Here is a 17,598-nt window from a genome sequence, read left to right on the forward strand (position 1 = left end):
TAAAAATAGTGGGACAACACAAGAGACAACCGGACGACGATTCATTTCGACGACTAGAAGAGACTAGACTAGCCATACGCACCCTCATGCTAGATGAAACTGTTAGAGCAATGACCTGGTCCAAACGCACGTTCTATGAACGTGCCAATAAAATGCATACCCTCTTAGCTAGAGTCCTAAAGCCGAGAATGAGACGTGGACACATAGCATCCATCCGACATCCAGATAACTCTGTTAAAACCGCACCTAAGGACATAGCAGAGGTATTCACGGAATACTATAAATCCCTATACAACCACTCTCCATCCACAGAGACGATGACGAAAAAGGACGAAGACGCCACCCTTAGGTTTATTAGGGACCTAGGACTCCCGACGCTCCCAAGAGAGGCAGTGGAGGTACTAGCCGCAGACATTACCCCCGACGAAGTAGATCGGGCGATAACTACCTTAAAAGGCAATAAAGCCCCAGAACCCGACGGGTACGACGGTAGTTATTATAAGGCCTTCCGTGAGGAACTGGTGCCACACCTAACGACAGTATTCAACAGGTTCCGGATGGGAGGCACCCCGCATCCGGATATGTCACTGGCCACCATAGTGCTATTGCCAAAGCCAGATAGGGACCCCCTCGCTCCAGGTAATTATAGACCAATATCCCTCATTAACCATGACATGAAACTTTTAGCTAAAATCCAGACAGAACGACTGAACCCATTCCTAAACTATTTGATAGATGCTGACCAAGTAGGTTTCATACCTAACAGGCAGTTATTCGAAAACACTCGAAGAAACATCGACCTAATATGGCGTCAGGTGGCCACAAAGACCCCAACGATACTCGTTTCGCTAGACGCTGAAAAAGCATTCGATAGAGTGAAGTGGCCCTACCACTTTATGCTACTGACTCAGCTCGGGTTTCCCGAACAGTTTATGACCTTACTAAGAGCCATGTACAGCAATGTCCGAGCACAGGTGAAGATAGCAGGAGCCCAGCTCCATCCCTTCCAACTCTCTAATGGAACCAGACAGGGGTGCCCTCTCTCCCCTCTACTTTTCGCCCTATCGTTAGAGCCGTTACTGCAAGCTCTGAGGAAGCACCCACGGATACAGGGTATCAGGGTGGGGGGTAAAGATTTCCTGGTATCAGCATATGCGGATGTTGTCCTCCTTGCGCTCACCGACCCGGTGCCCTCAATGAGGGCCCTAAGTGAGGTCTTGGATGAATTTGGGACCTTCTCCGGTTACAGGGTAAACATGACGAAGTCTAGTGTTCTCCCACTAGGAGTACCGACAATGGCTATGAATCAAATACAGGACGCACATAAGATAAGAGTAGAACACCAAACACTCAAGTACCTGGGTATACGTCTGACAACTAAACCAGAAAACCTATACGAGCAGAATTACACCCCAATGATGAAACAACTGATTCGGGAGATGGAGACGTGGATGGACAGACCGATCTCCTGGATAGGGAGAATACACGCTGTTAAAATGAATATCTTGCCAAGAATTCTGTTCCTGTTTCAGGCGCTGCCCATCCGCGTCTCCAGATCCTCCCTACAGCCCCTACAAAGGGCGATAGAAACCTTTGTTTGGCAAAACAAAAGACATAGAGTCTCTAGATTTATCCTGTACCGATCTAAGACGAGAGGGGGTCTGGGCCTACCAAACATCTACTACTATTATATAGCTACTCAATTAGCACAAATAGCGATGTGGCACTCCCCCCCCCCCCCCCCGGCGAAAGAAAATGGGCAGACATAGAATCCTTAATGACGGGTGTTGATCTACCGCAGCTATTAATGTGGGTCCCCAGGGAACATAGGCCACCTATTAGGATCACATGCCCGACCATATCAAACTCTCTGAGGGTGTGGGACACCTTCAAATTAAAATTCCACTTGGCGTCCGACCCCTCGCCCCTTACTCCATTCTTACGCAATAAGGCCTTCATCCCCGGAATGACAGCTAGAGATTTCAGGAATCTAGAGAAGATAGGCCTACAACGCATTTGCCAATTATATGAGGGGACGGAAATTATCCCCTTTGACACATTGAGACTGCGAGGCCACCTTACCCCAGCCGATTTCTTTAGGTACCTCCAAATCAAAGATTTCGCAAAAACACCAACCATACACACAGCGGCCCGAAAAAAAAAGACCTTCTTTGAGCGCATTTGCCTCCAAGAAACTATACCCAAAGGCATGATTACGCTCCTGTATGCCCACCTCTGTTCCGAAGCCAGGGACTGGGGTAAATTAACCTACACAGATCAATGGGAACGTGACCTGGGCGAAACCCTGGAAGGTGTGGAATGGCAAGAGATATGGGAGGCTAACCATTCCTCATCAGTGTGTGTTACCCTCCAGGAACAATCTATAAAAACAATGTTGCGCTGGTACACCACACCAGTTAAGCTGAATCAAATGCAAAAAAACCCAACAGTCACCTGCTGGAGGGGATGCGGCCAGAGGGGAATGTACATCCACATGTGGTGGGAATGCCCGCAAATAGGCACATTCTGGAAGCAGATCCAAGACCTAGTCTCCCAGGTCCTCTCTAGAGCTCCGGACCTGGATCCGTGGCTCTTCCTATTAAGCAGAACCATAGACGGCTGGCCTAGACACGAGCAAACATTAATCCACAAAATCACTCTAGCAGCCAGGAGATCGGTGGCCTCCGGCTGGCTCAAACCAACCATACCTTCCAGGGCCGGGGTCATAAGGCGGATCAAGGAAGTCCACTTGATGGACAATTTAACGGCTAGATTACGAGGCACCTTAAAAACCTTTCAGAAGGTATGGGAACCGTGGGAAAACTCCAACCTGGCCAATCTCCCATAAACCACCTCAACATGGCCAACACAACCTAAGTCCCCTCCCCCATACCCCCCCCTCCTCCCACCCCCACCTCTCATTCTGTTCTCTTTTCTATCTCCTGTATACGGTTCGACACGAACCAAAAATTCGACTCACAAACGATGTGATATAAGACGATCTCTCAGGGTACTCAAGTCACTCACCACACGAATCCATTAAGAAACAACACCCGAACAGACCCCACAGAGGGTCACTGAGCAAATAGTGGGGAGCAGTCCTCAAGGCAAACAAACGAACAGGGGAACCACCGATAGCTAGGACCTCCTGATCAGTAGACCCTACAAGCACGGGCGACCAATAGTACTAGGTGGTTTGACACAAACGCGATTTCTATTTACCTATGTATACAATTTGTAATCTGTACCATAACGTATTTGTAACCTTGGTTGACCGTATTCACACCACCCATGTCGAATACAAATAAAGAATTACAAAAAAAAAAAAAGTGGGAAGTAGCAGATGCTCTTTAAGTATGTTAACTTACCCATCATATTTAACAAATATTTGTATAGTCTAGAAAAAAAATGAATGTAGTCACCCTTCAGCTTGATCGCCCTAAATACATCCTGAATACTGCCCTTTTCTGCTATTTAACATATTGAAAGAGTAAAAACAAAGTGTCTGTTCTCCTAATTTACATTTTGTGCCTGGGCACAAAATGTAAATTAGGAGAACAGACACTCTGTTTTTTTACTCTTTCAATATGTCAAATCACCATAGGCAGCCAGACAGCTTCCACTGAATGAAGTGGTCTAGGTGCCATTTCCCTGCTGTTTTAACCCTGTAGTTAAAAAGAGTGCCGTTCTGCATGGTGTAAGTGATTCTGACAACCACTTGAGGCGCTTTAAAATTTAAATTTAAAATAACAGATATAAACTTTCCATCAGATGGTCTCAGAGAAGGCATCTAATTGGCGCAGCATGGCATTTAGCTGCACATGCGCACTAGCCTCCCCATACTTTCCTGAAATAATCTGTCTTGATCACTGCCAAGGAGGCAGGTGGTTGCCGTTCTCCTGGTCGCCCACCGGGAAACTATGCATTATAAATATGCATTTGTATTCCTAAAGCTATAGTCTTCATTTACTATGCATTTAAAAAAATTGAGCCAGAGGGGGGAAAAAATCACAGGTGATTTTTCAGTGTTTATTCAATTGTGTAATTTACAGAGAAGTGACTGTTTCCCTTTAAAGCTCAAAGGAACACTATAGCTTTAAGAATGCAAATATATTCCTAACACTATAGTGCCCTAGACCAGCACTGCCAGGGCTAAAAAAAAAGGTGAATTTACTTACCTTTCAATATAGAAGCAAAAAATAGTTCGAAAAACCGAGCAGAGTGAAGGTTTCACTACGAGATTACTATAGGTAATAGGTGGGTAGAAGCCACTTCATTAGGATAAAAACATAGAACTTTATTAATTAAGATTAAAAAGGAAAAAACGTGTCTACAAACGAGAACAAAATAGTGTGGCTAGTGGGCTTAAAATATTGTAACAGATATTCTTCGACAAAAAAAAGGGTGATTAACCACTGTTGGATATAAGGTCAGTAAAGAACTAGTTAATACATTTAGATCCCATAGAAGAGGAGTGTCAGAAAACTGGACACTGTCTAGGCAACGTTGTCACAATATATCAGATTGTTACAAAGTATTTAAGCGCTCCTACTTAAGAGAGGTTGAAATTAAGTAATCTTTTACTCATGTGGTAGTAGGCAGGGAGTAAGTATAGCTGCAATTATATTAATGCTGATGCTATGGTCCTTAAAGGACCACTATAGTGCCAGGAAAACATACTCGTTTTCCTGGCACTATAGTGCCCTGAGGGTGCCCCCATCCTCAGGGTCCCCCTCCCGCCTGGCTCTGGAAAGGGGAAAAGGGGTAAAACTTACCTTTTTCCAGCGCTGGGCGGGAAGCTCTCTGCCTCCAATCCTCCTCCGTTCCGCCCCGTCGGCTGAATGCGCAAGCGCGGCAAGAGCTGCGCGCGCATTCAGCCGGTCGCATAGGAAAGCATTTATAATGCTTTCCTATGGACGCTTGCGTGCTCTCACTAGGATTTTCACAGTGAGAATCACGCAAGCGCCTCTAGCGGTTGTCGGTGAGACAGCCACTAGAGGCTTTGGGGGAAGGCTTAACCCATTTATAAACATAGCAGTTTCTCTGAAACTACTATGTTTATAAAAAAAAATGGGTTAACCCTAGCTGGACCTGGCACCCAGACCCACTTCATTAAGTTGAAGTGGTCTGGGTGCCTAGAGTGGTCCTTTAAGAGAGGTTTCGTGTAGTGGGTATGATATACTTACTGAGCTCTACTGTTTTAGATTACTTCATAATGCTATAAACAAATAAGAGTTTATCCTCTTATTTAATTCTGCTGCAGTGATCAATAAGGATACATAGGGATTTACTTTACCACACACAATGTACTTTGGATATTAGCGCAATTTTTTTCCATATCGAAAAAATACTTTAAGTGCTGGGTTAGAGGTTTCCCTTTAAGGATCCAATTAGTAGATGGCGGCTGTTTAATACGGCACTTGATAACTCTGTGACGTCCCAATGACTGACTGGACACATGACCTCACTTATGGGTGGGCTGACACCCTATTTAAACGAAGAGACTTGAGAGTGCCTTGTTCACATCTCTTGAGAAAGGTGCGTCAAGTAGATGGTACTCCAGAGCTCTATTCACTGATGTGCACTTAGTTTGTTTCAGTGTGGCTAAGTTTGTTTCAGCTTTAGGAAAGGACTCCTTAGTGGGTACTGGGAACTGCCTCGATGCAGTTCAAGGGAGTTATTAGTTTATCTAGCATTAAGTTTTATTCAAAATCTATCTAATATTATTAGGCGTCATAGGCAAAGTACACATCTTTTCATCTAACTTAGTGCTGCCGTATCGTTACTCCTTCTTCTAAGTATCCATCTAATTATGCCATTATGGCTCAAGTGGATTATTTAATGTGTATATCTATCTATTATATAACTGCATCTATACTTACTCCCTGCCTACTACCACATGAGTAAATTGATTACTTAATTTCAACCTCTCTTAAGCAAGAGCTCTTAAATAATAATTTGTAACAATCTATCTGATATATTGTGACAACGTTGCCTAGAAAGTGTCCAGTTTTCTGACACTCCTCTATGTGATCTAAATGTATTAACTAGTTCTTTACTGACCTTATATCTAACAGTTGTTAATACCCCTTTTTTCTGTCGAATATCTGTTGTTATAATATTTTCAGCCCACTAGCCACACTAGTTTGTTCACGTTTGTAGACAAGTTTTTTCCTTTTTAATCTTAATAAATAAAGTACTATGTTTTTATCCGAATAAAGTGTCTTCTACCAATTTTACAGTAATCTCGTAGTGAAACTTCCACTCTGCTGGGTTTCTCTAGTTTTTGCTTCTATATTGATCAGTAAGTGTTACCCCCTGTTTGAGATTACTTTAGTAACCATGTGAGGCTCCTACATATGAATCATATGTAGTAGTCACTCTTATTTACTTACCTTTCAACCCTCGCAGCGCTGTAGTTTCTTGATGTAGTTCCGCCTCCATAGCTGAGATCATCAATGTTGACAACCTCATCCAATGCTTTCCCAGTATGCAGGGTTAGCTGCAGGATTAAAACTGGGTGCACATGGCAAGGAAGTTACACCTAGAAAGATTTTATTTACATCTTGTAGAGAGGCTTCTTGTATGTCTGCAGAAAGCCTCGTGGATGTATAAATTGCGGTTGATCCTGATGGTTTGTGCAGTTATGATCAAACCACACAGGGATTTATTCACTAAACATCAACTTTGCAGTAAACTAAATATGTGAGATTTTAGCCCAAAATAGTTGATCTGGATAACTTTTATTGTTGCATCTTGGCTATTTTATTTTTTATTTTTATACTATATTTTATTTGTTTTTTTTCTCCCCATACATTGACCTAGAAGCCTAATAGCCTGGTAGACTCTCAATACAATGTTAGTAAAAATTAAAACTGTAAGTTGATTTTTACTTTTGAGTTATGGTAAACGGCAAATGATTAAATATGACAGCAAATGTAAAGGAAACCCCACTAGAATGAATCCTTCTTTGTTCCAAAATAGGAAAAGAGACTAATCTATGAAAACATTTTTACCTGCTCTTCCATTCACGGCTTGGTGTTTCTGCTGTACTCCTATCCTGCAGGTTACCTTCCTGGTTTTAAGTGATTTAGTGGAGGAAATCGCTTAGGGCAAACAATATAATTCATTCATTTATGATGTTGATCTTTAATTTAAGCAATACTGAGAACATGGGCTCACTGTGTATACTGTAGTAATCCTGCAAAACGGCTATTTAACTAATTTACCGATTGCTTTTTGCTTTTTTTTTTTTTTTTTTATCCGCCCTTCAATCCATCCATTTTTTAAAATCCATGTTACTGTGTTGTGAACAGTCCTCTCTAATCTGTTTCTGCAGTCTAGCACTAGCAAGTCATCCGGTGATAATGCCTTGATGTGCTGCTCATGTAAATTTTGTAGGTCAAGTCGTTTACAGAATAATCCAGCACTATAGCACCAGGCATACAACCTGTATTCCTAATGCTATAATGTCCTAATGCATGTTTAGTTTTGGATCCCTATCAACTTCCTTTTAAACTCTGCTGATTTGATTTAAACTTTTATTAAATAAAAAAAATCTATATTTTTTTTAATAGATTTTCAAAGTATTCTCCAGGGATTTAAAGCATGGCCAATCTTCTGCAGCTTGGCTAGTATGAATGGCTATTAAAGTCCAAATGTATCAAGCAAAACGATGGAAAATGCACTCTTATGGTGGCCCTGGTGCTGCCAGACCTGGGGCTGGTCAACCCCACTGTCCAGTCACTCAAGGCTCACTTGCGCAACAGATTTATTGGGGAAAAAAAACAGGATAAAAAGTGCAACGTTTCGATCTGAGATCTTTCTCAAGGTCAAGTGGCTTGAGAAAGATCTGATTGGAGATCAAAACAGTACACTTTTTATCCTGTTTTTTTCCAATAAATCTGTTGCACGTTTGACCCTTGAGTGCCTGGACCATATTTTTCTTTGACTATTAAAGTCCAAAAGCACTGAGGGCAGCTGGAACAAACAATATGGCAGAGCAACCGCCATCAAGATTTGTCACTTAGTGATGGCTGTGGCAATAAGGCATTATCTTGCTCATTGCAAGATATCTGTGGAGGCCCCCGTAGTGTTCCAGGATCCTTTAGAGACATCAGTGTTGAACTCTCATGCATGTGAGCGTACAACACAGACGTGGGCTGGTGGTAGAAAAATGCCAGGAACTGAACACTGAAGGTGGTGCTGCACACAGGGACAGAAATAGATAAATATACTTACTATGCACTCCAAGCAGCGATGTCCCCCATGGGGGTGTTTGATATGAGCAAATCCTTAAAGCGGCTCTGTCATATTTTGAAAAGTACATTCATCCAAAGGTAGATCTGTACATGATTAGTAGAACTTAAAATTACGCATTTATAACAACTGTGACAAAATAATTGACATTTTCTTAACTGAAAGTCCTCCTTTTTTTTTTTTTTTTATTCTCAGAGAGAAGGAGCAAGAAAGGGAAGAACAGTTAATGGAAGACAAGAAAAGGAAGAAAGAGGATAAAAAGAAGAAAGAAGCTGCTCAGAAGGTATAAGCTTTGCTTGTTGTAATAAAGATTTGAATGTTTGCATGTATAGTTTTATATATCCTATCAGCAGAGGGGGGCTTGACCAAGGGCACATGCGTAGCCCACTCTACTTGTCCTTCTTGACAACCCTGAAACAAGTGTGTGTAAACACGGGCACTTTTTAAAAATTTTTATTTACTTTTTAAATAAAAAAACAGGCGGTCTTTTCAGTCAGACTATTGTGGTACAGGGCCACACAAAACTCAGCTCTTTTGTGGCTCAGACTCTGACAGTGGGGCCTGACTGTTTGCTGCAGACAAGATTGCAGCATCAGCACTCACGAACACACACATAAGCACATTGTGCCGATGCTAAAATCTACTTTGTCCATGACCAAGTTTAATAAGAACAGAAAAAGGGACAAAAATTCCCCTTGGATCTACGTGTCCTGACCATTAATTGATAGGAATTGCACATATCTGTATTTGAGTGCTTACTCAGTTGAACCTTGTAGATGCAAGCATTTTGCTAAAGAGACTGATAGAAAAGATAATAAAAGCTACCTAGAGTGTAGAAATAATTGTCTGTATAATATTTAAAAGCTTGCAACGCATAAAAATTATTATAAAAGAATATATTACCAAGTATGATTTTATTTATTTATATAAATGTAATAACATCAGACGTACAACCTTTGACCAAGGATATTCTACTTTAAAAGGAACGTCTTCTTGAATGTATTTGTTTCAGGCTACTTACATTGTCAGTGACTAATAATCATGCCAGTTTTTTATCTCGTGTGTGTGTGTGTGTTGTGTTTTGTATTTGTTTGCTTTTTAATATACGTAATGTAAAAACAAGCATAATAGTGTAATAGTTTGTCAGATTAACCAGGGTGTGTAAGGTTTAATGACTAGATTGCAATCAATGTGATCAACCTCACAGCTGCCACAAACTTCACCTTTTAATTTTCATAATGTTATGGGAGCCAAAAATATTTGCAATTTGCCAAAACTGCCCCTTAAACGCCTTATTGATTATTGGTACTTAAGTTTGTTTCAACCATACAGCAGCTAAAAGGCCCCATATGGCCTGCTCCATATGGTGACTTTATTTCAATTGCATAAGCTTCCTCAAGGCTTTCCAGAAGTTGGCAAATCCTGCACAAGGTCATGTTGTCCTTTTGGGTTCTAAATCTATTAAATGGCAAAATGTTTTTGCATTGCAGGGGTTAACCTGTATATCTCTGCAATAGAAAGAAGTATTTTCACATTTTTTTTATACCAGTGCTTGATTTCCCCCCTCCCCTCTTTCTTTTGTAAGTTGCTTCCTTCTCGCCTACCCTCCTCCTCACTGGAACAAGCAATTACAGGCCGCCGTGACAGCACTTTGGCTCGAAGTCCACAAATTCATTGATACATAGAGCTGTTTTTCAGGCATTTCCCTGGCAACGATTAATGATGAATTCACATCTGCTTTGGTCTTGAGTAGTGATCGTGTTCCCTGAAATGAGTTCAGTCTCTTTTTCAAACAACCTCCCCAGCAATTTATTTGCTGCTTAACCAGATTTTAGTCTGCTATACACCTTCCTGGAATTTTCAGCTTTTGCACATCAAATCAGATTGATAGAAAAGACTGGGTGGCCTATGTGGCAGTCAGGCTTTTTTCCCCTCCACTCCCCTTTCAGTAGTATGTTAGACTTATGTTTATACAAAACATTGTGGATTTCAACTTTATGGGAGAGCATTTACAATTTGTTAATCTAAGTTAACCGATATATCTTCTTAAAAGCATTGTAAATATGTTAATACACAATGCAGGGCACAGGATGTGCAAGAGCAGCAGAAAAAGGAACACAAATAAGAGAAATATAAAAATTTACTGCACAAAGACTAAGAAAATGTATTAATGAAATAAAAAAGATAAAAAAACATTGCCTAAACTGTACATTTGATGTAAAAAAATAAAAAAATGCAGCTTAAAACATAGGTAGCATGTAGAGTTTGTGTTCTGGAAAAATAACCACCATAAGGATGTTGCAACAAGGGATCGACCGATTATCGGTCTGGCCGATATTCTGTATTTTCAGCAACATCGGTATCGGCCAATACCGATATTGCCGATAATGCAGACCAGGGCTGCCATCAGGGTCCTGGGGGGCCTAGCACACTCTTATTTACCTTTCCAGCAGCTCCCTTCAGCTCCCCTGTTGAACTCTCGCAAGTCCTGCGGCTGTCAGAGCGTTGCAACGGGTTACCATGACATTACTCCACGCGGCACACAGGCCGCGAGAGTTAAACAGGGGAGCTGCCGAAAGGTAAGTGTGCTTGGCCCCACTCTGTACAGTCCATACCACCCGACCGCAATGCAGAACAAAAGTATAGTTATACAACATATACCACCGGGGGTGCCACAATCACAAGCGTGTGAACATATTTACCACATAGTAGTCATGGGTGTACATGTAAAGAGATAAAAGCAAAAGTATATAGTGAAGTATTTAATAGCATATAAAACAAAAATAATAAAAACAATTGCACTCACAAATGTAGTTGCACAATAAAACCTATGTCTTAATTGTGCTTAGAAAGCTTGTCAGCCCCTTCTTGGGCTAAATGTCCTCTCTGTGTGTTAGGATCCCAGTTCCACAGACTTCAGGTGAAGTAGTAGTTCAGAGCTGGCTGGATGTGATCCACAAATTGCAGGGACACTGACAGGCTCTTGGTCGCTCGACGCATTTCGGCTCTCGGACTTTCTCAGGAGCTGTGTGCACTTTTCTTCCGGCTTGTTTAAATGCTGCAAGTTCGCGCGGTTTTCGTTGTTGCGCGCATGCGCACCACGGCAGACCCCTACCGCGCATGCGCGCATATCGTAGTTGCGTGCATGCGTACTACGGCAGAACTCTACCGCGCATGCGCGCATATCCAACCTGAACCGCAAATAACTTTATTGGTATTCTATGCCGGTTAACACATTTCCGTACCCGACCACCTGATCTTACGGAATATTGTGTAGGCACTTCGATCTTTCCATATACATTTGTAAATACTGGAAAAATGTACAATTCGTCTAATACAATTCATCTAATACATATATACCAATAATCATATTACAATAATGAAAAAATTATATTACAATAATGAAGAATTAATAAAAAATTAAAAGAAGTTGCTTATTCCAAGCTAGCTTCCTAGTACATATAAAGCGTTACATATTTCAATTTGTATCAGTTAAAATTAATAGGCTAGAGTTCAAAGATTTAAAATACTGTAGAGAGAGAAAAACAGTACATGATGGTGTATCTCATAGATAATTCAACATATTATATGGAAAATTCAACATACTGTATAGAAAAAAGAGAGAGAAAAAAGGGGAGAGATAATGGTGCATTTTATGCAATATTGTATATGCCCAATATATAAAAACAAATATCCAAAACTAATCACAAGGCATCAATATTAATCATTTTGTTCAACTGAGGGACATGGTATATGGTGTATAACTATACTTTTGTTCTGCATTGTTATTGGGATTGGGAGTGATCCCTATTTCGGGGTGACTAGCCTGCACTGTTTATTGCACTTTTTTCCCCACTTACTGCCCCCTTTTATGCATACCACCCGACCACCTGGGAATACCATATCCCCCCACCCCCCCTCCCTGGCCAGGTAAGAAGCAGGGAGGGGGGATTAAACATAATTTACATTTTTTTTTTTTACCCTCTCAGTAAAGTAATACTTCCTGATGTTATTTTTAAACCTCTTCCCCTCTAATTTAAGACTGTCCTCTTGTTGTGGCAGATTTTCTTCTTTTAAATATAGTCCCCTCCTTTACTGTGTTGATTCCCTTTATGTATTTAAATGTTTCTATCATATCCCCCCTGTCTAGTCTTTCCTCCAAGCTATACATGTCAAGATCCTTTAACCTTTCCTTGTAAGTTTTATCCTGCAATCCATGAACCAGTTTAGTAGCCCTTCTCTGAACTCTCTCTAAAGTATCAATATCCTTCTGCGGTACTGCATACATACGGTATGCAGTACTGCGTACAATGCTCCAAGAGAGGTCTCACCAGTGCTCTGCACAATGGCATGAGCACTTACCTCATTCTGCTGCTAATATCCTTTACTCTGCCCTTGGGTTTTTACGTATCTTGCACTTATCCACATTAAATGTCAGTTGCCACAACTCTGACCATTTTTCTAATTTACCTAAATCATTTGCCATTTGGCTTATCCCTCCTGGAACATCAACCCTATTACATATCTTAGTATCATCAGCAAAAACACATACCTTACCATCAAGACCTTCTGCAATATCACTAATAAAAATATTAAAGAGAATGGGTCCAAGTACAGATCCCTGAGGTACCCCACTGGTGACAAGCCCATGCTTCTAATATACTCCATTGACTACAACCCTCTGTTGCCTGTCACTCAGCCACTGCCTTACCCATTCAACAATATTGGAATCCACACTTAAAGATTGCAGTTTATTGATAAGCCTTCTATGTGCAACAGTGTTAAAAGCCTAACTGAAATCTAGGTAAGCAATGTCTACTACACTACCCTGATCTATTATTTTAGTTACCCAATCAAAAAAATCAGATTAGTTTGGCATGATCTCCCTGAAGTAAACCTATGTTGTCTCTGATCTTGAAATCCATGTGATTTTTAGATGTTCAACAATCCTTTCCTTTAACATGGTTTCCATTACTTTCCCCACTACTGAAGTAAGGCTTACTGGCCTATAGTTGCCCGACTCCTCCCTATTACCTTTCTTGTGAAAGGGCACAACATTCGCTAACTTCCCATCTTCTGGGACTACTCCTGTTAACAATGATTGGTTAAATACATCTGTTAATGGTTTTGCTAGTACACCACTAAGCTATTTTAATAAATTTGGGTGTATTTCATCAGGTCCCATTGACTTATTTGTCTTTACTTTTGACATTTGAAATAGAACCTCTTCCTCTGTAAACTCACATGTTACAAATGACTCAATTGTCCTTTTTTCCTAACTAAGGTCCTTTTCCTTCATTTATATCTGTAAAAAAACACCTTTTCAGGCAAAGAATTCCATATCCTTATTGCTCTTACTGTAAAAAAACCTTTTCTTTGCCTTAGATGAAATCTCCTTTCTTCAAGCCTAAATGTGTGACCTTGTGTCCTATGTATAGCCCTGTTTATGAATAGATTTCCAGATAATGGTTTGTACTGGCCCCAAATATATTTGTATAATGTTATCATATCCCCTCTCAGGCGCCGTTTTTCCAAACTAAAGAAATTTAAATTTTTTAACCTTTCTTTATAACTAAAATGCTCCATTCCTTTTATCAATTTTCAAGCTCGTCTCTGCTCTCTTTCTAGTGCCCATGATATCTATCTTTAGAACAGGTGCCCAAAATTGCACAGCATATTCAAGGTGTGGTCTTACCAGCGATTTATAAAGAGGCAAAATTATATTTTCATCTCGAATTTATGCCCCTATTTATACATGACACAACCTTACTGGCCTTAGCAACGGCAGATTGACATTGCATATTGCTACCTAATTTGTTGTCTATAACAATTCCCAAATCCTTCTCGTGTGTGGTTATCCCTAGTTCACTACCATTTAGGGTGTAAATTGCTTGTGCATTCTTAACCCTGAAGTGCATAACTTTGCATTTTTTCTACGTTAAATTTCATCTGCCATTTTAGTGCCCAGTCCCCCAATCTATCCAAATCCCTCTGCAGCAAGGCAATATCCTGCTCACATTTTATTACTTTACAAAGTTTTGTGTCATCTGCAAACACTGATACATGGCTTTCAATGCCCATTTCAAGATCATTTATAAATATGTTAAATAGAAGCGGTCCCAAAACAGAACCCTGAGGGACACAACTTACCACTTTTGTCCAGCTTGAAAATTTACCATTTATGACAACTCGTTGTACTCTATCCTTAAGCCAATGTTCTACCCAAGAACAAGAATATTCATCTAGACCAATTTCTTTTAGTTTGAAGACTAACCTATTGTGAGGAACCGTATCAAATGCCTTGGCAAAATCCAAGTAGATCACATCCACTGCAACAACCTGATCTATATTTCTACTTACTTCTTCGTAGAATGCAATTAGGTTAGTTTGACATGACCTATGTTTCATAAAACCATGCTGATTATTGCTAATAACACAGTTCTTCCCAATGAATTCCTGAATATTATCCCTTAATAGCCGTTCAAATAATTTCCCAGTCACAGAAGTTAAGCTCACAGGTCTATAATTTCCAGGCACGGATTTTGAACCCTTTTTAAATATAGGAACAGCATCTGCCTTCCTCCAATCCTCCGGTACAATACCTGAAACAAAAGAATCTTGAAAATTTAAATACAGAGGTTCACTTATTTCCCCACTAAGCTCCTTAACCCCTTAAGGACACATGACGTGTGTGACATGTCATGATTCCCTTTTATTACAGAAGTTTGGTCCTTAAGGGGTTAAGTACTCGTGGGTGGATACAGTCAGGCCCCGGAGCTTTATTTACATAAATTTTCTTTAATAGCTGTAGCACCTTGTCTCGAGTTATCCAATCACAAGTTGTCTGCAAGTTTGTTGCAGCAATCATTTGCATATCTCTTGCCATAGGATCCTCATTAATATATACTGAAGAAAAATAGTTATTTAAAATTTCTGCCTTTTCCTGGTCTTCATTGACTAACAGACCCATCTCTGTTTTCAGTGTACCTACACTTTCATTTTTTGTTTTTTTAGAATTAATGTACTTGAAGAAAAATTTAGGGTTGGTTTTGCATTCTTTGGCTATCAATTTGTAATTTTCTAGTTTAGCCTCTTTAATTGCCTTTTTGCAAGTATTATTGGCTTCCTTATATCTTGTATAGGATGCCTCTGATTTGTCCGATTTAAATGCTTTAAAAGCCCTTTTCTTATTTTTAATCTCTTGTTTTACTTATCTACTAAGCCACATTGGTTTTCATTTGTTTCTTTTATATTTATTACCCAATGGTACATACTGTGAAATGTACCGTTCTAATATTTGTTTGAATAGTTTCCATTTTTCCTTAGTGTTTTTATCACTAAGGAGTTTATGCCAGTCGATATGTTGTAGAGCTGCCCTAATCTTATTAAAATTGGCTTTTTTTTTTTAATTATACGTTTTAAAATACCCCACGTGCTTTTTCTTTTTTGAGTTTATTTCAAAAGTTACCATATTGTGATCACTATTTCCCAAATGCTCCCCTACTTGAATGTTGGTTAAAAGATTAACATTGTTTGTTATAACGAGATCCTGACAAACATCCTTTCTAGTTGGTGCTTGTACCAGTTGTGACATAAAGGTGTCATTTAACACATTCAAAAACTTGCTTAGCTTCTTTCTGCCTAATGTTATAGATCATTTTGTCTTCCTCACTCTGTTGGGTTTTTTTTGTTTTTTTTTTTATAATTACTAAATGCTAACTTTATTTTTTACTATTTTGGCCACATCTGCGGAGTACCATTGTGGCTTCTTGAATTCTTTTGCTTTTACTGACAAGCCAAATGCAATTTTCTGTTGCCTTCAGCAGTGCAACTTTTTAAATAATCCCATTTCTCTTGGACTCCATTTAAATTGCTCCGGTCTGATAATGACTCCCTTACACATATTCTAATTTTAGAAAAGTCTGTTTTTTTTTTGGTTTTTTTTTAAGTCTAAAACTTTTGTTTTTGTGTGGTGTGACTCCGTCACTGTTCTTATATTACACCACACTGACTGATGATCACTGGATCCTAAACTTTCACCTACATTAATATCTGATACCAAATCTCCATTTGTTAACACTAAATCTAGTATGGCCTCTTTACGAGTTGGCTCCTCAATGACTTGTTTTAAAGACAATCCCAGTAGGGAGTTTAGAATATGTGTGCTCCTGGCACATGCAGCTATTTTGTTTTTTCAATTCACATCAGGAAGATTAAAGTCACCCATGATGATAACTTCCCCCTTCATTGTCATTTTGTCTATTTCCTCAACTAGTCAATTATCTAACTTTTCTAAACACACTGCATTCATTATATACACACACATACACACACACACACACACACAAACACTCTGAATTCACTATACACACTACACACACACTACCCAAACACACTGCATTCACTATATACTGACTGGCATGTATATTTTGTGCATTTACCTTAATAAAAGAAAGGTTTGCGAAATAAAAAAAATAAACTTGTTCAGTTAACAGTAGATTTGTGTAGTTTTTTATTTTTTATTAAATTCTTTATTTTTGTTGTGTATGAATAAGAATAGCAAGCGCTTGTCTGCAATGCCACAACAGCATTCTCCAACATTTTGAACATACAGATTTGTTAGCTGTTATATAGCATTTAGATGGAACGTACACATTTTTTATATTAATAAGGCAGGCAAGGTACACGTAGGTAATTCGCATTAGTCCTAATGAGTTACATCTTCGTTTGGTAACAGTAGTTTAGGGTTAACGTTTCTATTGCATGTCATCGCTCATAAGTAGTTTGTATGTTAAACTATGCTTTACTAAGCTTTAGTTTGATGTGTCAGGGAAGATTACAAATGCAGGTGTATATACAGATTGACTTACTGACATACGATAGAATAGTAAGGTAACAAGCCTAACTGACTCAGGTGTTTAAGGTAATAGGATTCTAAATGTGATTTCGCATATAAGCAACCAGAGCACAATTTAGCTTATAACAATAAAAGGAAAAGATAGTGCGTAGATAAGACATTGTCAGACATATTCAGCTTACGGACTAAGATGTCAATATACATCCATGCACGCTGTTAAAATAATGTGTGGCTGTGGGTTGTCCTCCGTAAAGTTAGTATTGGCCCTCTAGGAGTCCCAGGCTGGGTGATCGGCCGTCTTACCCACACCCTTACCTCCACTTAGGCCTCTAGTCAGGCTTGTAGTCGCTGCGGTAGGCCCCGGCGATGCAGCCCGCTTTCTCGGCGGCTCAGCGTTACAGGAGTAGTCTCTATACGGTCTAATCTGCAGCCCCTATCAGGGTGGTGCTTTTTGAGTAAGATTATACTGTAAAATTCAGTTT

The 17,598-nt window shown here is 39.7% G+C and overlaps 1 protein-coding gene across 1 annotated transcript in view; it reads left to right on the top strand.

The window, feature by feature from the left end:
- Positions 1-17,598, top strand: part of TNRC6B (trinucleotide repeat containing adaptor 6B) — a 117,798-nt gene that overhangs the window by 31,353 nt on the left and 68,847 nt on the right. Inside the window, 1 exon segment of the mRNA XM_063426400.1 lies at positions 8,455-8,542. Coding sequence (XP_063282470.1) covers positions 8,455-8,542 — 88 coding nt within the window.

This window comes from Pelobates fuscus, chromosome 7 (assembly GCF_036172605.1).
Source record: "Pelobates fuscus isolate aPelFus1 chromosome 7, aPelFus1.pri, whole genome shotgun sequence".
In the NCBI taxonomy this organism is placed as follows: Eukaryota; Metazoa; Chordata; class Amphibia; order Anura; family Pelobatidae; genus Pelobates; species Pelobates fuscus.